The sequence below is a fragment of the Chlamydomonas reinhardtii genome, chromosome 2 (genome assembly GCF_000002595.2).
Source record: "Chlamydomonas reinhardtii strain CC-503 cw92 mt+ chromosome 2, whole genome shotgun sequence".
Classification (NCBI taxonomy): Eukaryota; Viridiplantae; Chlorophyta; class Chlorophyceae; order Chlamydomonadales; family Chlamydomonadaceae; genus Chlamydomonas; species Chlamydomonas reinhardtii.
The window spans coordinates 7,831,682-7,846,084 of NC_057005.1; the positions used below are offsets into that span (position 1 = coordinate 7,831,682).

At 65.1% G+C, this 14,403-nt stretch overlaps 4 protein-coding genes across 4 annotated transcripts; 2 read left to right on the plus strand and 2 right to left on the minus strand.

The window, feature by feature from the left end:
• Positions 1–31: 31 nt before the first annotated feature.
• CHLRE_02g142100v5 (uncharacterized protein) lies at positions 32–3,523 on the plus strand. The gene is made up of 6 exons (XM_043060138.1): positions 32–256; positions 423–452; positions 606–693; positions 1,047–1,184; positions 1,367–1,445; positions 1,681–3,523. Exons 1-6 carry the CDS (start codon positions 64–66, stop codon positions 2,833–2,835), a joined length of 1,683 nt encoding a protein of 560 aa, XP_042927809.1. The 5' UTR covers positions 32–63; the 3' UTR covers positions 2,836–3,523.
• An 822-nt stretch (positions 3,524–4,345) lies between these two features.
• Positions 4,346–6,961, minus strand: CHLRE_02g142050v5 (uncharacterized protein). The gene is made up of 2 exons (XM_001694798.2): positions 5,149–6,961; positions 4,346–4,981 (listed from the first exon to the last, which is right to left on the minus strand). Exons 1-2 carry the CDS (start codon positions 6,823–6,825, stop codon positions 4,730–4,732), a joined length of 1,929 nt encoding a protein of 642 aa, XP_001694850.2. The 5' UTR covers positions 6,826–6,961; the 3' UTR covers positions 4,346–4,729.
• A 294-nt stretch (positions 6,962–7,255) lies between these two features.
• On the minus strand, positions 7,256–9,875 carry CHLRE_02g142000v5 (uncharacterized protein). Its single transcript, XM_001694797.2, has 5 exons — positions 9,591–9,875; positions 9,051–9,171; positions 8,548–8,622; positions 8,258–8,311; positions 7,256–8,045 (listed from the first exon to the last, which is right to left on the minus strand). Exons 1-5 carry the CDS (start codon positions 9,689–9,691, stop codon positions 7,917–7,919), a joined length of 480 nt encoding a protein of 159 aa, XP_001694849.1. The 5' UTR covers positions 9,692–9,875; the 3' UTR covers positions 7,256–7,916.
• Positions 9,876–9,991: 116 nt separating this feature from the next.
• CHLRE_02g141950v5 (uncharacterized protein) lies at positions 9,992–14,403 on the plus strand. Its single transcript, XM_043060127.1, has 8 exons — positions 9,992–10,373; positions 10,726–10,839; positions 11,335–11,362; positions 11,701–11,791; positions 12,058–12,099; positions 12,471–12,625; positions 12,842–12,900; positions 13,071–14,403. Exons 1-8 carry the CDS (start codon positions 10,137–10,139, stop codon positions 13,533–13,535), a joined length of 1,191 nt encoding a protein of 396 aa, XP_042927810.1. The 5' UTR covers positions 9,992–10,136; the 3' UTR covers positions 13,536–14,403.

Consider the following 14,403-nt stretch of genomic DNA (forward strand, 5'->3'; position numbering starts at 1 on the left):
TTGGATGACATAGTATCGCAATACTCTTAAAGATTGTAACGGTGCTGGACCAAGCCTGAAAAGATGAGGCGAAGTAGAGGCTTGACGCCGTGGGTGGAATGGCTCAGGGCTTTCACGGTCATCCTCGCTACGGCTTCAGTCTTAGCCCAAGAGCTTGGGAATAATGAAGATGGAGGCGGAACAACAGGCGGGCCTCAAACACCACAGCGGGCCAACGCATTGTCGCTCTTCGTTTACTTAGCGACCTCGCTCACAGGTAAGAAGCCGTATGGGCGTCAGTCATGACCGCGAAGTGAGAGGGAAAGGTGGTATGAGGGGGAGGCGAACGTGCCATTTGCTCGCCCCGTTCCATATGACGCAGCCCCCTGTATGACCCAGCCTCACGTCCTCACGAACCCCTTTCCACCTCCCTGCCCTTACAGCCATCATAAGCTCCATCAGCATCCTGCTAGGTGCGCCCGCGTTGGACCTTGATTTGGGTTGCCTGACTGTTGCCTCCCGATTGCTGCCAGAGCCCATTCGAGCCAGCTCGCACGCGCTGGTGCCCGGCCGCTCCGCTAACCGCTCACGCACCCCGAACTCCCCCCCCACACACATATGCACAGGTCTGTCGGTGGCGTGTCAGTGGCCGGAGCCGCAGTGCTGGTGCTACAACCGGTTGGGGAGCGACAAGGTCGGCGGCCGGTGCTGCAGGTGCGGGCGTGTGTGCGGATGTGTGTGAGTCTGCGTGTGTGTTGTGTGTGTGTGTGTGTGTGTGTGTGTGTGTGTGTGTGTGTGTGTGTGTGTGTGTTTGTGTCTGCGTGTGCGTGTGCGTGTGTGTGTGTGTGTTTGTGTCTGTGTGTGTGTGTGTGTGTGTGTGTGTGTGTGTGTGTGTGTGTGTGTGTGTGTGCGTGTGTGTGTACGTGTCTGGCGCTGCAGGCAGTGGGTGCTGGCACGTGGGGCATGTGGGCAAATGCTGGCGACCCCCACACCTCCCGCTCCCACCTCCTGGCCCCGCTTCGCATCTCCGACTCCTTCCCTCCCCCTCCCTGCATCTACCCTCACAGCATCTACTACACCAACATCGGCCTGGCCCCGCTGTGGCTGGCGCTGGGTGTGCTGGTGGCGCTGCAGCGGGAGCCGGTGCGCGCGGCCATGTGCCTGGCCTACTTCTCGGCGCACTGCGTGGTGGTGGCGTACCTCAGGTGGGAGGAGGGGAGGGAGGGAGGGAGGGAGGGAGGGTGTGGGTTATCCACGAGTTGGACCGGACGTGCAGGGGCTAGAACGGGCTGCTGTATCGACTGCATACGTCAGTCGCTCAGTGCTTGGTGCCTCGTCGTAGCAATCTGGCCCACGCCCCGCGCCCCATCCCCTTTGATCGCCCCAGGCTCAAGTTCCAGCGCCTGGGCTTCCCAATGGCCTACGACGACTCGGGGGCCACTGTGGTGCCGCTGCGGGCGGGCGAGGTGAGGGGGCAGTGGGTCGTGGGCTGTGCGGGGTACAACACACGGGGACTCCCAGAACAGCAACTGCACACCGACCCGGCGCTCCGTACACGGTAGCTGTCACACAGATACAGGCGTCCTTGCTCTCTCTAATCGCTGACCGCTATACTGCACTGGCCCCCCACACGCGCTACTTACCGCTCTCTCTCTCTCTCGCACCTTCACCCTCCTCACGACCTCCACCCTGCCCACACAGAGCGAGCTGCCGCTGGCCTTCGTGTCCGGCGGCCCCATGCACCTGGCCGCAGCCGCCGCAGCCGCAGCAGGCGGCCACCCGCCGCCCAGTGCCGCCTGGCCGCGCACCCAGGGCGGCCCGGGCCAGCCCCCGCACGCTCAGCACATGGGGCGGTCCGGGCCCCCCGGCCGCGGCCCGCCCACCATGGTGCTGGGCACTCCCGTGTACGACCTGCCGCTGCGGTACGCCGTGGTGGGGCCCCTGTGCGGCGCCGGCTGCGAGTGCCACCGCTGCGGCGCGGTGGAGCGCTGGCGGCAGGAGCAGCAGGCGGCGGAGGAGGTGGAGGCGCTGGCGCAGGCGGCGTGGGAGGCGGCGCGGCGGAGGGCAGGCGGGCGCAGCTGTGAGGCGGAGGCGGCGGGTGAAGCGGGAGAGGGCGCGGGGCCGGGTACTCCGGGTAGTGCAGGGGCGGCTGGGGCGGACAGGCTGTGGGCGCTGCGTGAAGAGGACGAGGTGACTGCTGGTGGCGGTGGCGGTGGGGTGGCGTCCGCCTCCCCGTCCGTGTCGGTGGCACGTCGCTCAGTCAGCCTGCCGCTCAGTGAGCCGCTGGAACAGGCGGCAGAGGGGGAGGAGCAGCAGGCGGGGGTGGCGGCGACGGCCGTAGCAGGATCAGGCTCGGGAGCAGCAGGGGGCGCCACGGCGGCTGCCGGGACGGGTGGGGACCGCGGATCCGCTGGTCCGCCCGGGCTGCGGCGGCGGTCCAGCGGCTCCATGCGGGTGGCCGAGCAGCAGCACCAACAACATCAACTGCAACAGCTGCAGCGCCAGTTGTCGCCGCGCACATTTAGCGAGTATACATTCGCGGACGCGGCAGCCGCGGGCGGCGGCTTTGGCGGCCGCACCTGGACCGGCAATGTGGTGCCGGCGGCGGCGGCGGCGGCGCCCAGCGCGCGGGCGGGAGCGCTGACGTCTGCGGAGGTGCTGCGGCGCGGCGGCCGGCCGCCTGCGGTGGGCGTGCCTGTGCCTCGGGCGCTGCTTCTGGTGGAGGGGGTGCCGCTGGCGGACCTGCAGCAGCAGCGCCGGTCCATGAGGCTGGGCAGCGGCAGCAGGCCGGGCAGTGCGGCGCCGCCGCCTGGGCGGGAGGGCGCGGGGGCAGGGGGCGCGGGGGCGGGGTCATAGTAGGCGGGCCTGAGGCGATGGACTGGGAGCGGATGTATGTGTGGGGGGCTGCTTACGCATGGAAGTGGGAGAGGGCGCAGAACGAACGAGCGGGTAGCTGCGAGTAGCACGTTGGGGGAAGAAGGCAACCATTGTGACGAGTGCGAGCACCACCGCAATATGTGGTCTCAGCAGCAGCATTGCGAGGGGGCGGGTTGGGGCATGGGGCGTAGCATTGCTTTCAGGCTGGCACTTGACTCTTGTGACCTGTGGGCGGTGTGTTGGACCTGCCCGTGGACCTGCCTGCGTGCGTGACGAAGTTTCTTGCATTTTGCACCTGAACATGTTAATTGTTATGTATATTATACGGCTCAGTATTATCTTCTTACGCTCCTCCGCTCTTCTTGAAATCAAAGCCCCGCGCCTTGTGCGGCGTGAGCGTGTGCGTGCAGGCTCTAATCCCAGCCAAGCGCAGTAGAGTGGCGTCAGAGCGGTGGGTTTGAGGAGTTGCTGTAGACGCTGCATGGCGCACCACCACATGTGGCATTCCCTTTGTTGTCAGAGCGGCGCGGTTTCGAAAATGAAAGTGTATAAAAGCACAAGGCAGGGTTTCCGGTCTTTCCTCTGGCTCGGGCGTCGCATTGCAACTGTGCGGCAGCAACATGTTACGGCACCAACAGACATGTGGCTGGAGTATCACGCGCCGAAACCCTGAAGCAGTCTCAGGTCAGGGGGGGGTTGTAGATACAGGGGGGGGGGGTAGTTTCGACTGGGAAAGGCCCCATGTTCTAAAACGAAAGAGCTTGACGAGAGGACTCCAAATCCACTTTCAGAGTTTCAATCAGGGTAGTAATTGCAAAGTTATGGGCCCTCAAAGTTCAGGGTCGGTCGTCGGGGCTGGGGGTCCCCAAGGTTTCGTCACGCGGATGTGGGTGGGACTGCCAGATTTCGTCTCTGCGCCCTAAACGCCCCTCTAAACGCTCCGCCCATTAGCACAAGCACTAGCACACATTAGCATGCACATACTGAAGCATTTGCAGAACGTTTGGCCTCTGGAAAGCGGCCGCATGTCCGTCCACATCGGCATCGTAGTAGCGTAGAGCCCCACTCGAGCGTCTCTCACTGGTGTCATGGAGACTATGCGAACTGATTCTGACTTGTAACGGCCAAGGCTTGGTGTGGGTCATGGCGACAAGGCTGCCGCCGGCCATCGAGCGTGACATGAATCCCGGGATTCTTCACATGATCCCGGGAGAAAGTCGACCAATCTCTTCCGGCACACAATCCCAAACATCATATGTACAGCGCAATTGTAAGCTTAAGCGCACGCCCCGGTAGTCTGACAGAAGGGTCGGTGGTCGGCCATGGACACATGGACATGTGTGGCATGGCTGCCAGTCAAGTTGTGCCTCCAGCTGAACCGGAGGTATACAATTGTAGAGCTCGCCGAGAGCAGTCGATTGACACCGGCCTGGCTAAAAACCAAAGGGTTTTGAGGGGGGTCGGGAGGTTTTGGGACATGGGGTCTGGAGGTTTAGTTCGTACAATCGTACCCCCCCCCCTGCTCAGGTTGCCGATAAATCCAAGGAATATGGCTCACGCCCACACTACAACAGTACTGACTACGGTACAAGGTTTCAGGGCGAAGATCTTCCGGACTCGCCTCATCTCCTTGGCATAGCTGGGGGCGGTTTTAACAGGCACCACCAGGCAGGCCAGTTGTCCACTAGTCCTCTCAGTGTACTGTACATTCCCTAGCCTCCGCCCGGGGACCAAATTGACCGAATTGATCCAATTGACAGGCGACGGCGGTAGTTTCCGACCTTTACTGGCCAGGCACAGCCTTCGATGAATTGGTTCCCGCCAAATTGGTTCCAGTGCCGCCGGGCCTCATCACTGCACGCCTACTGCACGCCTACTGCCCGCCGACTGCTCCCCCAGCAGCGCCGCCCGCCCGCCGCACTTGCTCCGCCCCCCGCAGCTCCGCCACCTCCGCATCGAGCTGCTGCAGCCGCGTCAGCCTATCCGGCAGCTCTGGACTCACGCGGCTGGCCTGTGGGTGCAGGGGGCCCTGCCGCGTCTGCGGCTGCTGCTGGGGCGCTGCAGCGGCACCACCACTACCGGCGGCACCTGCAGCCCACGCCTCCCGCCACAGCCGGAACAACACCTGCGGTTGCGCATGGGCGGGGAATGAGGGGCGACGGGTGGAGGAGTGCGCTTGCAGGCAGGCAGGCAGGCAGGCAGGCAGGCAGGCAGGCAGGCAGACAGGCAGACAGGCAGACAGGCAGTGCGCATGTAGCACATCCGTTCAGTGCTGTTGCCACCCCGCCCCACCATTTGCACAGCGGCCTTCAACACCTCGTCCGCCACCGCCTCTGACGCCGCCACCGCCACTGAACCCCTTCCACCGCCGCGGCCACCACCAGCGAGCGTCATGGCCGCGTCCAGCACCTGCCTCGCACTTGCCGCCTCCAGCTGCGGCAGCAGCAGCCCAGCACCCATCTCGCCTGCCCCCGCACCACCAGCTGCTGCTCCCTCCAGAACTCCCACCGGCAGCAGCGGCGGCGCCGCCGGCGGCCCCACCTCCGCCTCCGCAGCCGCAGCGGGCCGCCAGGCGCCGTGCCACAGCGTCAGGCGCTGCGGCAGCCCCAGGCTCCTCACCACCGCCTTCAGCTGGGCTGCCGGCATGGAGCGCCCGTCCAGCCGGCACAGCTCAACGGCGTCGCTGCGGTCCGCCAGCGCCGCCAGCGGCTTAGAGGGCTGCCCCGTCAGCGTGTGTAGGCGCAGCAGCGGCAGGCGCTGACCCGCCGTGAGCACGCCCCGCAATATGCCCGCCATGGGCAGCATGCTGCCATAGCCGTGCAGCCCGTGGTCGGCCGGCGCGTGGGTGAGGGCGGTGCTTATGCGGCTGATGATGACGGCGCGCCCCGCAGCCGCCCCGGCGCCGCTGTTGCGGCCGCTGCCGCCGCCGGCCCGGGCCGTCGGCTCAAAGTCGAGCTCGAAGGGTGTGAAGGTGGCGCCCATCACCCAGCCCGCCAGCCCCAGCCGCCGCAGCCCGCGGGGGCGGTGGCTGCTCACCACACACTCCACCAGCTGCCCGCCGATGGTGGGGTCGCGGCAGGCCAGGTAGAGCTCCTGCAGCTGATGCAGGCGCGACAGCGCCACCACCACCTCTTCCGTCAGCTCCGGCACAGAGTCATCCGTCTGCCGAGGCCAAGCACGGAAGTCGTGCCCCGCCCAGGCATCCAGCACGCGCAGGGAGGCGCAGCCCGCCAGCGCGCCCACGCCCTCCAGCGCGTTCCAGAAGCGCAGGCGGGGCAGGGCCAGGTGCATGACGCTGCCAGCCGCCGCCTCCGCCACCGCACCATACAGCAGCTCCAGGTGCTCCCGCTCCACGTCGTAGGAGCCAGCCACCCCGCCCAGGACGCCCCAGCAGCCGGACAGGTCCAGGACCTCAACGCGCGGCAGGCGCCGCAGTAGCACGCCGACGGCCTCACCCGGCGCCTCACAGTCTGTGGACACTAGCAGTAGACGCGGCGCGAGGCGCCGTATGCGGGACAGCGCTGCGGCGCTGCAGCCCGCCAGACCCAACTCGACCAGCTCCCCCAGGGAGGTGGGCTCCGGCTCCGGCGCCCAGTGCGGCTCCGGCCTCGGCTCTGGCCCTGGCTTCGGCCCTGGATCCCGCATCAGCTCGTCCAGGTCATCGTCATCAACATGAACGAGAGTTGTGTAATTCAAAGCCTCGCTGTGGTCGATCAACTCGACGGTGAGATCCTCGCAGAACGGAAAGCGCGCAAGTGGCGAGTGGCCAAGCTGCTGGTAGAATGACATCGCGGCTGCATTAATGCGCAGCCTCATACTGCGCACTAAGGGGTCGTGCGCGTCGCGCAGAGCCCGGCTGGCAAGGCGGCAGGCCGCGAAGCCCCCCGCGCTATCCAGTTGCCCGCCTGCAAAGAGGCCCGGCACGGCCTCCGGAACCAGGCTTCGGATAATGTCATCCAAACTTGGCATAGCATCGTTGTGCTCTGCGCTCATGGCCATATGCGGGATGTTTGGCGACAAGCTGCGGGAGCGCGTTAACATGGAGGTACCTTGATCGCCCACTGCAGCCTTAGGACGAGCCCACTATTTGCTGGTACGCTATGACCTTTAAATCCTGAAGCAGTGCGAGTTAAGGCCTCCTTATAGTTGATTGCGACATGCAGCGCGTGATTTGCGCCCGTATGCAAAGCACGGAATGTGCGTTAATTTCATGGATTGTTACGCGCCGAAACCCTGAAGCAGCCTCTAAACGTGGAACGAGCCATATGCATGCGGCGCGCGCGCAGGCAGGCGCAGCGAACTGTCCCCGCGGCACGCGCGCAGAACGTGGAGTCTGGCCCCTTCACGTTCGCTGTCTCACCCCTTTGTCGTGCGTACGCAGGGAGCCCCATGGAACAGTTACTGGTGCCCTTTAACCTGGTTAACATCAGTCGCCTTCTCCCCTGAGAGCTCGCAGAGCTCGCAGATTCGGATTCTACAGGCGCTACAGGTAGGCCCAATTGGCCCAACAGGTGCGCGCGTCTGCGCCGCCCCAGGTCACCACCCCGTTGTGCCGCGCCCACACAGCGCTGGGCAATCAATGGGCTCTCAGCAATCCAGCATGGGCAAATTACATGCAATTGCTGATGTGGTCATCAGCCTCATCAGCTCATGAGCCTGCTCAGTGCTGCAAGAGCAAGAATGCACACACCACGGCCCGTCGCGCATTCTGTGCAGTTGTTTGGTCCTGTTGCTCACGAGAAATCAGTCTCCACGCCCACGTGACCGCCCGACCGCACTCTTGGTGCTCGGGAAACCAGTGCCCGTGACCCACGCCCCACCGCACCCGACACAGCTAGCACTCGGACGCCTGTGCGTCGTTGGAGCTGGGCTGCTACCTGCTTAGCCTGCGTCGCCCTGCATCCTCCGCCCCGACAGGTCCCAATGCCCCTCCCTATAGCACAGCCCACATCCCTGCCATGCCTCCTGCACGTCCGTCTATCTCCTCCCTACAGCTCCTTCCCCCGCCCCTGCTGCTGCCTGCTACCGCTGCTGCCGCTGCTGCCGCCTGCGACTCCCTCTCACGAGGGTGGCGGGTAGTTGAGCGCCTGGCGCTTCACCTTCTTGACGTACTCGGCCTTCTGCTGCGTGAACAGCACGAAGGCGTCGGACTGGGCGGGGCTGCCGGGGTTGGGCGTGTCCAGCAGCTCCTGGGCGGGGGGTGGGGGGTGGCGGCAGCGCAGGGAGGGAGGGGGAGGGGACACCAGGCAGGGGAGGATTACAGGCGCTGCAGGGTTGTGTGGGCGATACAGCAGACCTGGGGCGTGGCGTCCGTCGCGTTCACACGCCCATGGCAAACCAGCAAGGCCCCTGCCCAGCAGCCCCCCGCCCTCCCCAGACCCGCCCCAGCCCCCCCGCCCACCTGGATGCCCAACAGCAGCTGCTTGATGGTGATGGAGGGCCGCCAGCCCTCGTCCTGGGGGCAGCGCGAGAGGGGGAGGAGGGGCCCAGGATGGTGTGTGGGGTCAGGCGGGTTCCGGGATGAATGGGTATATGCAAGGTCTCCATTGGATACGAGCGGTCACCATGCTGCAGTTCCACTCCAGCGGCAAAGGACTGCGGCCGCTCACTAGATCGCCTGGCTTCATTGCGAGGAGTACACCACGTGCTTCCCTGCCCCCCCCCCCGAGACCATGGGTGCGCCGGCCTCACCTCGTTGAGGATGCTGAGGCACACGGTACCGGAGGGGTAGATGTTGGGGTGGAAGAAGCCCGCGGGGAACTTGCACTGCGCAGGGGCAATACACACATATGCACACACATCAATGTCCGTGAGCGCTGGCGGTCTGATGACAGGCTGGGGGCCAGGGGCACGGCGCCGTGTGCAGGTGCAGCGGGGCGTCGGCGTGGCGTGTGCTGTGCGCTGCATGGCGCAGCAGACACATGGCAGGCCGCGACACAGGACCCCCCGTGCACGACCGCCCTTCCCGGCCTCAGCCCGCACACAGGCTTCCACGAGTCGCTGGTCAGCAGACAGCCACCGGCCCAGCCTCTTTCCTTTCCAACAATTGCCCCGCCCCACCCTTCGCGTCCGTCAGCCCGCACCCGCCCTGTACCTCGTGCTCCACTTCACCTCCTAAACCCTGCTACCCCCCAATTCCTCAAATCCCCCCACCCCACCCTGCCTGCCTCCTGCCTGCCCTCCCCAGTCCCCACCTTGGGCGGCTTGGTGGGGTAGTCCTCGCTGAACTCCATGGTGAGCGGGTAGAAGCCGCCCTCCCAGTCCGTGCCTTGTTTCCCGGGGATGTGGCACTTCCACTTCATCAGGTTCACGCTCCTGGGCGGGGGAGGGGCCGGGGCAAGGACGGCAGGGCCGGGGCGACTGATCGACCTGTGCGCTAGGACGGCAGCGGTCACCTGCGGGTCTGGACTATGGCTGCGTGGTGTTAGACGATAGCTCTGCTGCGAGTCAAACCCTAGCTGCGCACCCGGCCACCATCCGGCTGGGTCGCCACTCGTGTGTGGAACCACGTTACGCTAACCCGTCCAGGTGCCCTGGCATGGGTGGGCTACTACGACACCCCCTTCCCCTCAGACACACGCCCACGCAGGCACCCCTTGCCCATGCCCACACATCTTAAGTCGCGCTTATGAGCAGAACAGCTGCCTGGGGCCTGGGCGGAGGCCTGGGTGGGCCCAGGCCCTTAGTGCACCACTTGGCGGGCTGGTGCCTGAAGGCTGCGCTTCCCCGCTTACCCGTCGTCTGCGGTTTCTGGTCGAGCATGGAAGCCGAACGGCTTATCCCTCCGCCAGGCTTTCCGCTCCTCTTGCAAGCGTGAGCGTGCGACGCCAGACATTTCAGCGGGCTCGCAGCTGTGGCTCCTGTGTTGACCCCAGCAAGATCCAAGGCTCTAACGTGCGCCCTTTGCTTGATGCAGGGGCTTACTCCCGCGTTGGCAAGGGTGGAAGCTTCGCGGGAAAATTTGTAGCTCGCTCTTACACAGCCAGGGTTTATGGGAAGACAGTAGATATATGGCTCTTTTATGTATTGCAGTGTAGCGTGTAGCAACAAACTCACTCAGCGCAGGGCCAACAGGATGGAGTCGATGCAGAGTCCCTCTTGAGATGGTGTGGACTCAGGGGCGCATACAGTATTCGTCTCAGCATACTCAGTCGCTAGAGGAACCCTGGCCCAGAACGCGATAGCGTTGACTAGTCACTGATTTCCGGGTGTGGGCGCGCTCCCGTGTGGCGCACCCTGAGTTTCACAAAGCCTTTCTTGAACCTTAAGACCAGCCAAAGATGTGGGGATGGGGCGCGGGTTGGGGCGCGGCCACGACCGCCACCCCCAGCGCGACTGCTGCTGACAATTACACGGACAAAGACGCGTTCTGGTACCTCACGCCCAGCGAGGAACAGAAGGCTGCGCTTAGCAAACTCCGCGAGCAGCTCACGGCGGAGAATTTAATAGTGCCGGACCACGACGCCGACATTACTTTGTTGCGCTTCCTTATGGCGCGGGACTTCAACGTGGACAAGGTGTGAGGGGGCAGGGGAAGTGCAGGGGGAGGAGGCCTAGGAACGGTGCTGGGAAGGATAAAATGAGGAGGGGCTTGGAGGGGGAGTAACGCTGTGGGGGGTACTCAAACCGGTAGTTGGAACGCGGCTACAGCCGGTCGCACGCACCAGCTCCGCCACTGCACTTCTGCATGTCTGCTACCTTCATTTGTAATCTGGAAGTCCGCCAGATCATTTCTGACGCGTGTTTTTACCGCTACTCGAATTGTGGGCGGCCACTGCCAGGTTCTTCGGCTGCCGCCTGCCACTGCTGCCCCGTCCTCACTCCCCCTCCACCCCCTCCACCCCCTCCAACCCCCTCCGCCCGGTTCAGGCCCTGTCCATGTACCGGGACATGCGCGCCTGGCGCCAATCGGAGGGCATCACAGGGCTGTACCGGGACGACCCCGCGGGAGAGCAGTTCCCGGAGATGGAGGCGCTGCTGGAGGTGGGGCGGAATGCTGGAGGGCAGCTGCGGGGCTGGGGGGAGTGACCGAAGGAATCAAACGCAGTGGTGATGCGCTGGACTGCACTGAGGGGAGGGGGCTGGGGGGCTGAGGGGAGGGGCCTGCGGCCTGAGGGGAGGGCTGGGGGGGGGCTGCAGGGCGATCACGGCAGGGGCGGGGCGGGGGAAGTGTCGTGCGAATGCGTGGCTGCCGGGTGAGCACCGGAGAAAGGCGGTGTGTGGAGCGGGAAGGGCGGGGAGAGCTGCACCAGCTACACACTACCAGCAAAGCTGCGTGCACGTATATTTGAGAGGCTGTGGTAGTGCCGGGGTGCTAGCTGGCGTGCTACTGCAGTGGTGTTGGCTCGTGCGCTGCTGGGTCACGGCTTTGGCAGACCTGGTGCCGACCTCCCCTGCCGCCGCGTTACTGACGCACATCATGCCTGCCGCCGGCCCCTGCCGTCCCCCGGCCCCTGCCTCCCCCCGATCCCTCCGCAGGTGTACCCACACTTCACCTTCAACACTGGTGGGCGACCGGGGGACAGAATTTGGGGCTATCGTGCGGTATTGGGGCCGCCGCCGCCCGGCGGGGCTGAGGGAGTGTGTGTATGTGTATCGTGTGTGTATGTGTTTTGAGGGGGGGAGGGCATTGCCGGCGTGGCCACACGGCAGCAGTCGCGGTCGCGGTCGCGGACTGGGCCGCTGGCAGCACCCTGTCCAGCGTGGCTGCAGCCCAGCGGCCAGGACCCCGGCACGCCTCACACCTCACGCCGCATGGGCAGGAGACCCCTGGTTGCTACATAGCGGCATCTCAAACAGTGCGCGCTCCCTCACACACATGCGGTGCACCCATTGCGCCCACAGACAAGTTCGGCCGGCCGGTGTATGTGGAGATGCTGGGGCGCACGGACGCCGCCAAGCTGTTCGAGGTCATCTCAGTGGAGCGACTCATCAGGTGGACCGGGAGGCGGGGGGCGGCCCGGGGGGGGGCGCCGGTGTGGCGCCGGGGCGGATGGGGTCCACGTGCCGTATGCGCCTTCCAATGGCTCTGAAGTCGGACTGAAAGGAAGAGGTGATAATGGGTCTGAAGCGTACACGACCAAAGCCGTTGGAGTTTGACCCCGTGCGGCTCCTCCCGAGCGCGGCGCGGGCGCACCCTGTGTGCCCTCGCCCGCCACCTGCTGACGCGCCTGTTGCCTCCTCCTCTGCCGGCCTGTGCAGGTACCACTGCTGGACCTGGGAGCGATACCTGCGCTGCTACCTGTGAGTTAGCAGGGGGGCGGGCGGGCGGGGGGGGGATGCTGCTGGATGATGGATGCACGGGCACGGGTTTCCAGCGCACAAGTGGCGGGTTGCAAAGATGGTACAGAGAGGTGCAGCGAGGCAGACCGCAGGCGTGGGGGCGCGCGTACCGATGGGGGTGGGGTGTAAATACCAGCCCAAACTAAAGCAAGCCAAGCTAAAGTAGCCCGATGGGGGGGACTGACGAAGAGAAGAACCGGTTGCGGTTTATGATCCGCAAATCGGGACGTGGACGAGTTGCATGTGGGGTCCCCCCGGCCACCATCTTCCACACTCCCGTGACCCTGCCCGCTCTTCCCCTCTCGCCTGCGCCTCCCATCCCCTCCTACCAGCCCCGCCTGCTCCGCCGCCGCGGGCCGCCCCATCTGCACCACCACCGTCATCATCGACCTGGCCGGCCTCAGCCTGGCGCACTTCAACGCCGCCACGCAGCGGCTGCTCAACACCTTCTCCAAGATCGACCAAGACTACTACCCGGAGCACCTGGGTGAGCAGCGCGCCCGCAGCAGGGCCAGGGCAACCCCCAGCCGACACGCACACGCAAACATGTACCTATACATATACACATATACACTGCACCTGTTTCTTTGACTTGTGCAGATGTGTTCTCTTGATACACCACACGGCCCCACACATACACATGCGTGGTTTCCTTGTGCTCTGCAAAACACACGCGCACGCACGTGCCCCTCACACCCCGCAGGCACCATGTTCATCATCAACACGCCGCTCATCTTCCGCGGCATGTGGGCGGCGGTGCAGGTGAGCCCGGGTGCAGGCCGGGCACCCGCAGCGGAGGGGAGCGGCCGCTGCGCGTGTCTTTGGGCGCGGCCTAGGGCGAGCGCCGAGGTTGCGCGCGGCCCCTCCTCTTGTCCTTGACGCCCCTATTCCCCCGCCCCCCCTGCCCCCGCCCCCCTCTCTGTCCCTCTCAGCCTCTGCTGCAGGAGCGCACCCGCAAGAAGATCATCATGCTGGGGGCGGACTACCTGCCCGAGCTCACCAAGCTGGTGCCGGCGGAGCGGCTGCCCGACCTGCTGGGGGGCGGCGGCAGGATGCAGCGCGGGTACAAGAGCGTGGGGCCGTGGAGGTCGCCCGACCCCGCGCAGCAGCGGGAGGAGGGGCCGGCGGAGGTGCAGGCGCAGGCGGAGGCGGGGCAGCAGGATGAGGACGGGGCGCGGCAGGGAGCGCAGCAGCTGCAGGAGGCGCCGCAGGTGGGGCGGGAGGGCGTGGTGGTGTCCATAAGCACGGCAGGGGATCTGGGCGCGCCGGAGGGGGAAGGCGGGAAGGGCAAGGCGGCGACGGTAGAGGCGGCGGAGGCGGAGGTGGAGACCTCCGTGGGTGGGAAAGTGGGTGAGGTGGCCGTGGCGGCGATGGCAGCCCTCACTGTGCAGGCATGAGCAGGGGAGGAGGCGGACCACAAAGCTGGCAGGCGCAAGGCTGGTATGGGGTTCAGCAGTTTCAGTGGCCTTACATACGGTAGCATCATTTTCTTGATTGTGACGTAGAGTACCGTAGTACTGCTTGTGCTGTGAATTTGGGGAGCGGTGGCAATAATCCCGGGACAGCCACGGAGCCGCACAATGCGTGTGGCATGAACCTTGCACATGCACAGGGGTCGGACTGTCGGAGCCTCGTCGTGGGGCGTTGATATCGGGCATGATGGAATGAGCATAGCTTACATTGTGGCACTGCGTTGTTCTTGGCAGCGCGACGTTGTTATGGTTTGGCCACTAGCACTGGTATTACGGTATGCGGCTGGCGATAATTTGCGGCGGCAGCGCACGGCCGCAGAAATTGGCCGCATAGTTAGACCGGGTTTGACATCTCGAACATTTGGACTACGTCGCGGGCGCGGGGGCGCAGGTGTTGCATAAGGGAGGCACGGCCCGGATGGCACACGGAGCGCAGTAGAGGCCCCCACTCAGGCTCGCCAGGGCTAACGTTGCGGGGGGAGATTTGACTGGACTGTGGGTGTGATGCAAAATGGGCGGGTGGGCGTAACAATTTCGGGGACGTGTCCATGGATGGAAGCCCGCGCAGGTGAAATGGTGCAGGCAGGCAGCAACCACACAGCCTCTCGAGATCGGTCGATAAGCAGGATTGCGGTTTCAAGTGGAGGGGTTGATTCCCCCTCCCCTAAGCGGTCAGCTGTCGGTCGGTCAGTCCCTGGGGTCCCCGAGGGGTTTGGAGGGGTGGGGTTGAGCACTTGCTCCCCCCCCCGGCATAGCACTGATCAGCACTCCATACGGAATAAGGTCTTTATGG